Source organism: Gouania willdenowi, chromosome 20 (genome assembly GCF_900634775.1).
Source record: "Gouania willdenowi chromosome 20, fGouWil2.1, whole genome shotgun sequence".
Classification (NCBI taxonomy): domain Eukaryota; kingdom Metazoa; phylum Chordata; class Actinopteri; order Blenniiformes; family Gobiesocidae; genus Gouania; species Gouania willdenowi.
In genome coordinates, this window is record NC_041063.1 from 17043218 (window position 1) to 17055950 (window position 12733).

Genomic DNA, 12733 nt, shown 5'->3' on the forward strand with positions numbered 1-12733 from the left:
TATAGAGTTAAAATTATGCCAAAACCTCACAAACCCAAAAAACTTGTTTTACTCATGCCATGACATTGCAAAAAAGCAATGCATCCTTCAACTATATTCAAGTACAAACCAGGGCATTACTTAGAAACATTACTGGCATTTGTGTGAATCTACAAGTTGGTAAATTAGCACCAAAAGTCCCAGAGGACAGTTTTTTGTAGATGTAGAATTGATTTTTGTTCTTTAAAACTGTCACATGACTTTTGGCACTAATTTTAAAACATTTGTTTTTTTGTTTTTTTTTTTACATGTGTAAAACATGCTGTATTTGTTTGATAGGTACATTTCTTATTTGCAACACGAAATGCGTCTTACTGTGAATGACGTTTTGTATTTGCAAACCACAGAGTTCGTTTGTGAATCGTTAGGTGTGAGTTAAACATGTTTTGTGTTTGTGACAGGGTTGGGGATCAATTCCATTTTTCAGTTACAATTACATTTTCAATTACCCATGTTCAATTACTATTAAATTACGATTTAAGTGACCAGCATTTTTTCAATTACAATTGTTTTTTTTATTCTCAGAAAGTTAATTACATTATTTTGTCAATCAATAAAATTCAATTACAATTAATCACAATTACTGAGCCTGCTATAAATAACCTAATACAATTTAACCTTCCTCTTCTGTTAGTTTTCTGTTAGCATCTCTTATGATAACGAGTCCTAAATAAGCTAATAAAATACACTTAAAACGAATATCTATCATTTAATTTCTTTCATATATATTGGTTCCTACTCAGTGAAAAGATAGGTTTTAATATTTTTGGTGTGGGCATCTAGTCCAGGGACTACAGATGAAAAATAGGCATATGGCTCAATCTTGTACATTTTCTGTATGGATATTAATGTACACTGTCCATGTTAAATAAACCAATAAGTAATTAATTATCAATTACGCAATTACAATAATAATTCTCCCCAACGCTAGTTTGTGAGGTTTTGGCATGATTTTTAACTCAAAAAGTTTAAGAACCATTCTTTGTGCCAAGGGACTTAAAAAATAAATAAATAAATAAATAAATAAATAAATAAATAAAATTAGGTAAATGCCTCAAATACAAAAGGTAGAATAAAGATAAGGTCATAAAATGATCCAGTGCTGGTGGGGAGGGGTTTATAAGGAGGAAACACTGGTGACAGTGGGAATAATTAATTGTCCTGTGATTTACACCTTCAGCAGCGTCGGTGCGACACCGGGTGTGACTGGCGGTGTGCGCGGTGTGCGCGGGTGGAGCCTCGATCTGCTCATCCCCCCACCCCACACACACACCCACACCAGACGCGTCGCTTCCAGCACACATACACACACTCACACACACGTTGACTCAAGGCTGCTGTTGTTTGACTTCGTGTCCAAAAAGGAAAAGAAAAGGTTCACAAGTGAAGAAAAAGGATGGAGGCATCACAGCTGCTTCCTCTGCTGCTGCTGCTGCTGCTCGGATCTCTGCCTAAAGTAAGACTGATTTATATCACACTGCAAAATAGATGGAAACAAAGTTTTTTTTTTTTTTTTTTTTTTTGTTTTTAATCATAGAACTTCTTTTAGCTTTTATTATGCAAAATATCTTCATTTATTTAGTCTCTTGAACACGCATTTTCCAAGACTTTTTTTTCCTTTTTTTTAAACTATTTTTGTGTGTGAATTAGGGCTGGGCAATATGGACCAAAACTCAAATTTCAGTATTTTTTCTCAAAATGACAATATGCGATATTAATCTTGATCTTTTTAACTCAATAAAAGTATGACCAGAAAGACAATTCAGGGTTAAATTTGCCGATACAAAATGCCACACAGGCACATTTATTAACAAACAGCTGCACAATAAGTGCCACTTATGTCTTTTTGTCATATAAGGGACAGCATGTGTGAGTGAGTTCTGTAGGGTGAAATGTTTAGGTGAAGAAAATCCATCTAACTGAGCTTTTCATGCTGTTCTGAGAAGTAACAAAAGCAGCAACTCCTAAAACAAGTATTTTAATGCAAAAATAAGCTCTGAAATACATTTTCTCGATCACCAAAATAGATAACTTAATATATCTTGAATCACAATATATTGCCCACCTCTAGTGTGAATGTTTTATTCATTATTTTGTGGGTTTAATGGTTGGGAATGTGATGGCAGATGGTTCCTTCTTCATCACATGAGGCACTTTTTGCTGTAAACTTTCATGTAAACAAGTGTTTAATTGCTAACTTGGCTCATCCTCTCTAAATATTGAGTTTTGCATCCTTTTTTTTCTGAGATGAGTCATTGCAAGTGAGGGTACATTTTCACTGCAGCAAAACGAGATTCAAACTGAGTTATATAAGGGGAAATTGAGGTCACTTTGCACATTGGAAATCATGTTTGAATGATGAAGAGCAGCGGAACACATCACAATAAATTCACCATCAATGGTGACTTCAGAAGCACGTTCTTTATGCTTCAAATCTGCACACTTTTCCTAAAGAAGTTATTCTTATATTTCAGTAAGAAGTAAAAAAAAAAAAAAACCACTAGAGCTTCTTATTATAGTGATTCTCAGGTATGTGTAAAAGATCATAATCATTAAAATAAAGGTTTGTTGTTTTGGAATGCACTTTTTCTTCTCTATCAGATCTTTTTTTTAAAAAAAATATATATATATAAAATCCTTCTAATCCATTTTTACCAATAGACAATCAAACATTGCTACTTTAGTTTGTTGTAAACTATAAATCAGGTTTAAAGTGCAACAACTTCTAAATAAACAAAATATAAGCATTCCTTCAATTGGGGGGAAACTTGTTTTTGATATCAAGGATTTGATGACATATTGGCATGTCTCCACAAAATAATCTTCAATAGATGATTCATTAATGTCTATTTAATTAAATATGCTCATACAACTTAACTGCGGGAGATCTGTAGTGCCCCTAAGGTTCAAGTTTATTTAATTCAACAGACAAGCTTTAGACAATGGTACGCTGATCCCTTTCTGTGACGCGGTGCTTCTCTGCAGGGAGTTTTAAATCTGCCCTGCGTGTACTGCCTGTAATTGATGCTCCCTGTATCTTTTTTTAATTGGACAAATCTTTAGAAAAATCAATATTCATTAAGCGTCACGCCCAAAGCAAAAGCCCCCAACCGGCAGAATAAATAACACCGTCTTGATTGTCTACTTGATTTGATCTTTTCATTAGACACCCCCATGCACTACTGCTAACCCTAGCTGCTTTGTCCATTGTCTTCTTGTGTTTGAAAATGTCAATGATGTTCTGCCCCGTATCTTCTTAACACAAGGAGTATCGATGCTCTCGTATCTCTCAGAGAAGAAGTTTGCCTCTGTCAGTATTTCAGAAAAGTGAATACAAGCAGGATTAAGATATTAGCAGGGATAATCCGGTGATTTTTGTCACGGTATGGCTTCTTTCACAGCTATGAATGGGAATAAATGAAAACCTTTGCCTCACAGTTAGAAGTTTCCAGGTGTGTTAAGTTGAGGTTTTGTTTAATCAGACAAGGTTTTTCGGCTGTCAACTGCCAGTTGTCGTTAGTGGAGTTCTGCTGATCGTTTTTGATGGTTCCTTTGAAGTTTTACCTGACTTCCATGTAATATTGAGATTCTTTTTGTTTTATTTTTAAATAGTATGTATAGTTGATGTTTTGTTTATTCAGATAAGGTTTTTCAGGATTTTTTTTAATCTCCTGACATGTTTCGACTGTCAACTGCCAGTCTTCGTCAGTGGAGTTCTGCTGATCGCCTTTGATGGTTCCTTTGAAGTTTCACTCGACTTCCATGTAATGGTTCCACTGAGATTCATTTTGTCTTCTTTTTGAATAGTATGTTAAGTTGATGTTAAGTTTCCTGGTGGTGTTGAGACCTGTTTGTGTGGAGTTGTTCTTATGTTCTCCTTGTGCTCTCATAGGTTTTCTTTTTGTATTTGTTTCTTTACACTATGAAAAACATGTAAATTAGCATTACTAGAGTTCATCAATTTTCTATAGGAATGAATGGGTGTGTGTGAGTGTCTTGATCTGTGTGGCATCCTCATCCAACTCTGCAAGCTTAGATCAGCCCCACCTATCTTCAGTTGTCACCAGTTGTTATTTTCAGTATCGACTATACATTACAATAACAAACCCTTGTGAGAAAATGAATTGCTGAGGGTAAAACACATGATAGTGTGAGTGTCTTTCACTCTATGTAGATGCGATGTGATGGATAAAGCTGCTGGACAGTAATGACTTTCTCTTCTTGCACAGATCCCCAACTGACACAATGAGAGTACTCACAGACATCCATTCATTGTAGAAGCAGCATGCTGTGGTTGCAACCAACATTTTTCTGTTCTCTTCTACTTCTCTTTCTGTTTATTTTCAACTCCTGAACTTGATATTTTTTTTCCAAGAATAACCCCAATAATTCAAAAGACTGCACAGAGAAAGCACTGACAGCTGCTGTTTTTTGTTTTTTTTTTTAAAGATGAACAATCTGAAACCATTACATTTTTAATCTTCTGTCCCCGCTTCCATATACTGTACACCAGCGAAATGTGTATCAGGGTGTGGCGGAGCAGAAGTGGATTCAAATTCAAGTTTATTTAATTCCAGTACTAAGTAAAGATGATCAAAGGTAAAATAAAAAAAAAACGAACACACTAACTGATTAACAATGCTGACTGACAGGGAGAGAGATGTCAGAGACACATGTGTGTTTACATGAGGCTTGAGATTGTGCATTTTTCTTCCCGTGACCGTCTCCTGTTTAAAGCAGGAGGTAGATGGTGAGCGTTAAGCAAAAAAGGCAAATTTTACCTGAGGAGGAATCAAATTTAATCCTGCTACTGCAAAAATCCATGTTTTAATTGGTAAATATGTTGATACTTTTAAAATATTTCTTCTTCTTGCATTCTCTGGTCAGTATTTTTGTGTTATTTCAAGAGATTTGTGATTGTTACGGTACTTGTTTGATGAGAACTGAAGAAATTCAAATGAGATTTAATCTTTTTTTAATTATATTATTTGAACAATTACATCAAATAATCTCATTGTTTCTCTAAGGTAGTTGTACTTAGAAGAAAGTGATAAAACGGTACATGTTACATTAATAATGATGACTGAATTACTAAACGTTTCACGAGTAGTCTATTTACTAAGTGATTTACTGTACAGTTCAGTTTGCAATGCACAAGGTGGATGCCCTATGATTTGCAAACAAAACACTGATTTACTGTGTAATAGATTAACTCACCTGCTGTGAGGAATTCAGTAAGATTGCAGCAATGATTAGCTCACATGCAGAAGTGGTGCAGACCGCCCCATTTTAATGAGCATTTTGCTCGTTTATTGTGGAGATGTTAACGAAGTTTAAATGGAGGCAGCTTGACTTCTCTGTCTGCTGCACAAACATTTAATAGTGCAGAAAATGAAATAAACAAATAAAATGTTTTGGTTTTTTTTAAACAACAACTTCAAAACCTAATCTTCATCAGGTCCTATAACTTTGCTCTGATCAGTCCATGAAAAATAGGCAGATTTGGACAGAAACCGTCCCATTGATCTGTTGACGCCATTGATCTGAGTTAATACAGCAACACAGTCTGTCAATCAGCACCATTTTAAGATGATCTACTGATCATCATCCATCAGGTTTGACCTCCTGAGTAGTGCTTTGTCACTACACGCTCATATGCCATTACTGCGTAAATTACGCATCTGATCAGCTGATTCTGGCCTGATGCTCCGTCCATCAACGCGACACGAGAGTTTGATGGTCAAAACATCACTGGAGCGTTGCGTCCATAGCGACAGAGCTCTGGACAGCAGCAGCTTCACCAGACCACCAGTGTACCGCTGCAGTTGTGAAGCTTTTTCTCTCCCTCACACACACACACACACACACACACTTTACTCACTCTTTATTTTCTCATTCAGTGGCTGTTAAAGCTGGGGTACTCAATTTATTTTCTTTAATTAAAAAAAAAAAAAAAAAAAAAAAGATTTTTATTAGCTTCATATAGTATATTGTAAAAGTAATCATTTCTTAAAAAAATTGGATGTCTGCATGCTGCCTGTGCCTTATAATTCATTATTTTAGTTAATAAAACCCCAGAAGACAAAATCTTGGTGGTCACCCCCTCTAAATCATAGGATTTAGAGAAAGGAGGGGTGAGCAGAGCCCACCAAGGAGCCTCCTCATTGACTGCCGCGATATATAGTGAAGCGCGTGCACGGTACAAACTTGTTTTCAGTCTTGGACTAACTTTGGACGCGCAAATGGCTGTTTTCCTACTAAACAGTTAATCTAATGTTCCATTTTCCTATTTTTTGTGTGCATCCTTTTGGGTGGTGACGTGTTTTACCGGTAGCGCACGTTCAGCTCTTGTGCACCATTTTGTGCACTTCTGTGGTAGGAGGATACTGGGAGGGATTATCAGAGTGGGGGACGGGATTTACGGTTCAAATTCAGCCATGCCCCTCTGTCATGGTTCAAGAATCAGGTAGTACAGCTTTAAGATTGACTATTGTTTTATTTGAATTATTTTCTTATACTAGAAAGGTTAGCTGGAGCCTTCAACTGCGCTGTGTTGTGTGTCAACATTTACTACAGCAATGATCTCTGCGTGTATGTTTGCACCTGCTTGTCCGTCGTATTATTTTCTTGTGCTAAAACAATCACCGCAAACAGTTCCTGGTTTGATTCATTTGATTGCGCCCACTGCATTAATTTATTTGCATGTCCTCCTCCCAGATTTTTGCTCCCCTTGTGAGCTCCGCCTATTACACATATTCATTAGAGGGAAACGCGCTAAATGGATTAAGGGCGCATTGCGACGTGCAGCAGCAGCAGCACACTCCTGATTCCATAAGGTTTGTACAGCTTATTATCACGTGGAGTGATGTTTGCACACCATTTATTACCACTAAACCTTCAGTAAATCTGCCCCTGAATGTTAAACTCACTTTGCTCAAGGGGCTAACAGCGTAACAACGTTGTCTTTGTTGTTCTCCACTGATATGAACACAACACTCTATCTATCATTAATGTTTCCACCAGCTTTTTCTATTTCAAAATGTGATTGTTGTCTCAAATAAAAGCCAACAGCTGTATGAAATGACAGAGAAGCACCACCCATGATGAGTGCTGCACAAATGAAGCCGGCTGGTATTTATGTAATGTTTGGCTCACTAAGACACTGTGTATGTGTGCGTTCCTAAAGCTTTGCGGAGGTCCACTTATCATCTGTGTAGCGTGGAACTGACAATGTGATTTATTCCCCACTGGAGCTATCCTCAGGGTACACTCTTGATAATATTGGCACATTTTAAGCACTTCATGCTAATGCTGAATGATTATTATATTGTTCACTAGTCTTGCCATATTTTACTTATTGTGCAGAAGTTTGGGGAAACAAATACACAGCAACAGTTCAGCCACTCGTCATTTTACAGAAGCGAGCTTTAAGGATCATCCATGGGGCGGGTTATAGGGAACAGACAAACACATTTTTTGTCCAAATTTAGAGTCCAAATTATTAAAATTTAAAGATCTGGTTGATTTGCAGACTGTACAAATTCCATATAGGGCAAAGATTTACCTAAAAATGTACAAAAGTTATTTACTCAGAGGGAAGGAGGGTATATGTTGCAAGGAAAACTAAATTTCGTAATACAGATGGTACACAGTAGGAAGAAAGGTTTTTGTGTTTCCGTACAAGGGATGGAACAGCTTAAATGAGCAGCTCAAGGAATGTCCAAATATGAAACAAGTTAGGAAAAGATTTAAAGAAATGAATTTTAAACGTTATAAAAATGAAGGAAATTAGTTGGTTTTGCTGGAATGTTTTGTTGTTAACATATTGTTTGACTGTATAAAGAGAGATGTGCTTGTGTTAAAAAGTAGACAAAACCAAAGGAAGTAAGCTATTGGGATGTTAAACTTCATCCCACTCCTTTTGGAGCAGTGATGAATTTTCTGTTTTCTTTGGATTATTGTCTTATGTTGTACATACTGTACACTTTTTCATTGTGTGCTTGAAATAAAACTAAACTAAACAGTAACCTTAATCGCATTGAAATTGAGGTTTTCACTACTGCGATAACGTAACCTCAGATGCTGGAGGTTTTGTCTTCCGTCTCCATCATTTGAGTGATATATATGTTTGCCAATCAGAATTGCAGAGAACCGCCTTCCTGGGCTGCTGGCCAATCAGGGATGGTTACAGGACACATGCTTGTATGCGCTACAGCAAGTCTCAGTTACCCCTCAGTTGAGTGTGTTAACAACAACAACACTAGGGCCCTATAAAATTCTCATTAACGAAATCATGGAATCAACCAATGAAAACGGAATCTGCTGTTGAATGCGGAAATGGACAGAATCGTGTTGAAACGCCGTCAAGCAAAGGACGTGTTTTTTTTTTTTAATGTGGAAATGTCCTTCCCGCTCTCATCTTCTCCATCTTGGCCGTTTCAAACATCACCTTATAAACTACCAAAAAAAGTAGTAGTAAAGTCTTAAACATAATAAATTAATGATTACTTCTTGTACTTTAAATTACTCTGGCCCCTAGTGGTGAAATAACTGATGCATCCTTGCATCCATTTATTTTTGTTTAATCATTACAGTCTTGAATGATGTCATCAGGATCAATTAAATTAGGTTAATTTAAATTAGGTTGATGCAAACTTAATCAATAAACCTGATCAGATTCAGTAAACCATTGATCCCTGAGGGGGGATTGAGTGACATTAATGCTGCTCTCATACATCTTTATATGACATGAATAAGTAAAAAGGAGCAGTCAGAATAATCCATGTCAGTACAACTTATATTTACGTTTTAATTGTATCTTACTCATTATTTTAAATTACATTTTTATTTTTGACATACGTTTTTGTTTAGTTTTCTTTTTTTTAGTATTCATTTTGTTTCCTCACAGTACAACTTATATCTTCCTTTTAATTGTCTTACTTTAATTATGACATACATTTTTGTCAAATTATGGGTTTTTTATTCATTAGTATTTACTTTGTTTCCTCACAGAAGAAACTAATATTTTCTGAAAAAATGTATGTGTAAAACACGGAATTCGGGAAAAAATAAAAAAACATATGCATTTAAATGTAGAATTTTTTTTTAAAATCGTAAATCGAATCGCAATCGCAATATCTGTCAGCAAAATCACAATTAGGATTTTTGTCAAAATCGTGCATCCCTACTTCATGCTATAGGTATCTCTGCAGGCGATCTTGCCTTCTGCTGTTTTGGCTGAAGGATAAAACACTGACTGTCTTGTGACGGTTGCATCGTTTAAGATTTAGATCTTCTCAATAGTTTCTTTACTGTAGATTTTATTTATAGTTTAATCATTAGTTTTTCTTTTTGTACTTTGGATTTATCCACAAAACAGTGCGTTGTAGATTTAAAATTGAATCGCAGTACTTTTTTTAAACAGCCTTCTCTTGTCCAAATGCTGAGGCGGCGGGCGGAATCTGCTACTACTTTATTTCTGGCCGCCTTCTACTCTTATATATGTTCATAAATGATTCCTTACCCCTTTAGCACTGAAAGAAATATCTGTAATATTACGTGAATATCTGTAAAAGTCATGTTTTTCTATTAGCTCTGTCTGCTAGCATAGCATCTCTTCTTCACTGCACAGAATATTTGCATGGCAACCGACCACTGGGTTACCAGCGCCCTCTGCTGGTTCAAACAAATATCTGACGGAAATACAGGGCAATGACTGTTTTTTTTTTTTTTTTTGAAGTCCAATTGTTAAGGCACAAAATACATTTTCAGTTGCACCTTTAAAAAGAAAAAGAACGATTATGCATTTTTGCATTGTTTATTATAGAACCAGAATTTAAATTAATAGGTTTCTTCTTCATTTGTATTATTTCTTTATTTATTTCATTTAAGATTTATTTTTTAGTTAAATTGCATTGTTTTGAATAGTTTATCAAGGGATTCTTTTGACAATGAAATATAAAAGGAAAATAGTACAGTATTTTCAAGTTTTTTTCCCCCAAAAAATAAAGGAATATTTTTCAATCATCATTTGTCAACAGTCCCATTTTGTAAAATAAATTGTGAGAGAATCGTATCGTGAACCCAGTATCGTGAAGCGAATTTAATCGTATCGGGAGTTGAGTGAATCGTTGCATCCCTACTGAACACATACAACATCATGTTGGCTTTTCTAACTTGTTGCATTTGAAAAGTGTGTGTTTATCACACCAGCAGCAGCGGAGTCATTCAGCTGCTTCAAACACTCACCGGAATGTCAAACTGATAAGTCACTCTTCTCCATTAACTACAGGAATAGTGCATTTAAGGTGAGAATTATTTGTTTTGTCCAACCGCTGCATCTCATTGGGTCCAAAACACATCAGATGAATTCAAAGGTGACATGAGGCAATATATTGTAATGGATACTAAAAATGGAACCTGGGTTCTACAACGTGGCTGCCCACTGCTCCTCAGGGAGGGGTTAAATGCAGATAACACATTTTGTGTATTTAGCTTTACATATATGACAATAAAGTATAATGTATATTCTATATTAAACTGCAGTGTTTGTTTTAGCTGTGAGCTAGTTTGAGAGGGAGGAGCTCACATTCATTTCAGGAGGAGGAGTTTCTTGTAGGTGACGTCAGGTACTGGGGAAAATCTAACCCGCCCTTTTGGAGCTGACTTTTTACAAAATGTGGAATAACAAGGGAGGGAGGAAACAGGAACGTTCAACGTTGGCCCTCTGCATGAGGCTAAAGGGATATATATCACTATAGCAATAAAGCATTATAAAGTGATTTTTTCACAATACTGCCCCTTTAATTTGTGAGTCTGAAGTCTGATTCACATCAACATTACATGACACCAGATTTAATTAAATTACCCAGATTTCTGGTTAACATTTAGATATAGATATATTTTCATGAATGTTAATATAAAGACATGTCCAACTATTTTTGCTCCACCAGTTCTGTTAAAAATCACCATAAGAATGAAGTAAAAATACTTCTATGCATCTGTCTACTGGACTCCACATCCCACAATGCAATCTTCTCAGAGGATGTCAATGATTCCAAATAAAAATCTAATTCCTAATGCATGTTACAGTAAATCTGAATTAGGTGGCTGGTCCATTCCGGTTGTTAGAGGTACTATCTTTACCAGTTAGCAAATATGTATTCCTGGTTATTGCTTTTCGGAATTTTACTAGGTTTTATTTACCGGTGATTAGTTCCTATCTCCTTCTCCTGCTCAGCGGACCAAAGTGAAACAGCACGTCATTGTCGAGCTGCTGCTTCAAAACTACAAGCGAAATAAATGTTAACACAGTTCTTATGTGTTCTTCTATGTTGTAGCCAAAAATTAAAGATTTGTTGTGTGGTTCTTACCAATAGACGTGATGCGTCACATTCGCCCCCTGTCCAATCAGAAGCCTTTAAAACCCCTAATTGAATGAAGCCGAATAAACCTGTTTTCCATGTAAATCTCAATTTGGAATTACTATTTCCATGTAACCATGAAGCAGAACACTCTAATTCGGAATAATGAATTCCATGAAGAGTGTCTTTACGGTAGAAATAAATTCAAACTTTCGAGCAGCAAATCCACCTTTTTGTTTACATCTTTTGCTCAGTCCCGTAAAACATGATTAGTTTTGTCCAAATGTTTAAAAGCAATTGATAAAAGTTAAACGGTCTCTCCAAATGGTGTGCTTCAGTGCAGTCGTGTGTGTGATTATCCATCTGTGAGGGAGTGAGTGCCCCCTATGCGGACTGCAGTGCGTCTGAGGTGGACGGTAGATTCAGCCCTTTGTTATTGCACTCCTGAACCCAGCAGATAGAGATGCATAGATGTCTTCTCTGGTGCATTCATGCAGAAACCCTCATTGGCAGGGTTACAGTGTAACAGAGGTCTGTCCCCAAACACATCTGAGTTATTATTTATTCAGCACCTATCAAATCCCCTATAAAGAGCCAACAAAATACATACATATAGCCTTTAATTAATGTTTCAACTTGAATCAAATGAGTATTACACTATACTTCTTCTCAACTAAATGAATGTAATAGTCTTCATATTATTCCTGGATGTATTACACTATGTACAATGTAATCATATAAAAAAACAATAATAACAGTATAACATATAAAGTCACATTTATAATCAGGAATTATAGGCATTAAATAAAAGTAAATGAATAGAAGAAGACACATTTAGTAATAAGGAAGATGAAGAAATCCGATTTTTCTTGCTGTACTTGGATTTGTTTTTATACATATATATTTTTTATAACTAATCAGATGTATTAGTTCCTTGATCAAATAGTGCTGGGATAATAACAGATCACATTTCCATGACATTCACTGAAGTCAGTTGCACCCAAGATAAAGTTCAGCAATAAAGCTGGCTGCAGAATATATTACCTTCACTATGGCGACAGTAATCATTGATCTTAGGGCTTCTTCTTATTCTCCTTTAAGATACCTCTCCCTTTAATCAATTCTAATCAAAATGAATGTTACTAACGGGTTTAACCATCAGGACGTTTCCTGCTGCGTCAAAGTCATCCCGCACAGACGTGGATGGGGGTTTTAATCCCCCCCCTGCCAGTGATGCTGCTCTCACTGCACGACGTTGCATCCTCTGCTGTAATTACTCCCGGGCTAAGATCCTGTGAACAAAGTTTTGTGGATTATGATGGTGTCAGGAC

General features: G+C 36.1%; 1 protein-coding gene across 2 annotated transcripts in view; it reads left to right on the forward strand.

Annotated features, from left to right (window-relative positions):
• Window positions 1-1260: 1260 nt before the first annotated feature.
• Window positions 1261-12733, forward strand: part of vipr1b (vasoactive intestinal peptide receptor 1b) — a 62612-nt gene continuing 51139 nt past the window's right edge. For both annotated transcript variants that reach the window (XM_028434713.1, XM_028434714.1), the window contains exon 1: window positions 1261-1495. In XM_028434713.1, the coding sequence (XP_028290514.1) occupies window positions 1436-1495 (60 nt within the window). In that variant the 5' untranslated portion in view covers window positions 1261-1435. The remainder of the gene's footprint in view (window positions 1496-12733) is intronic.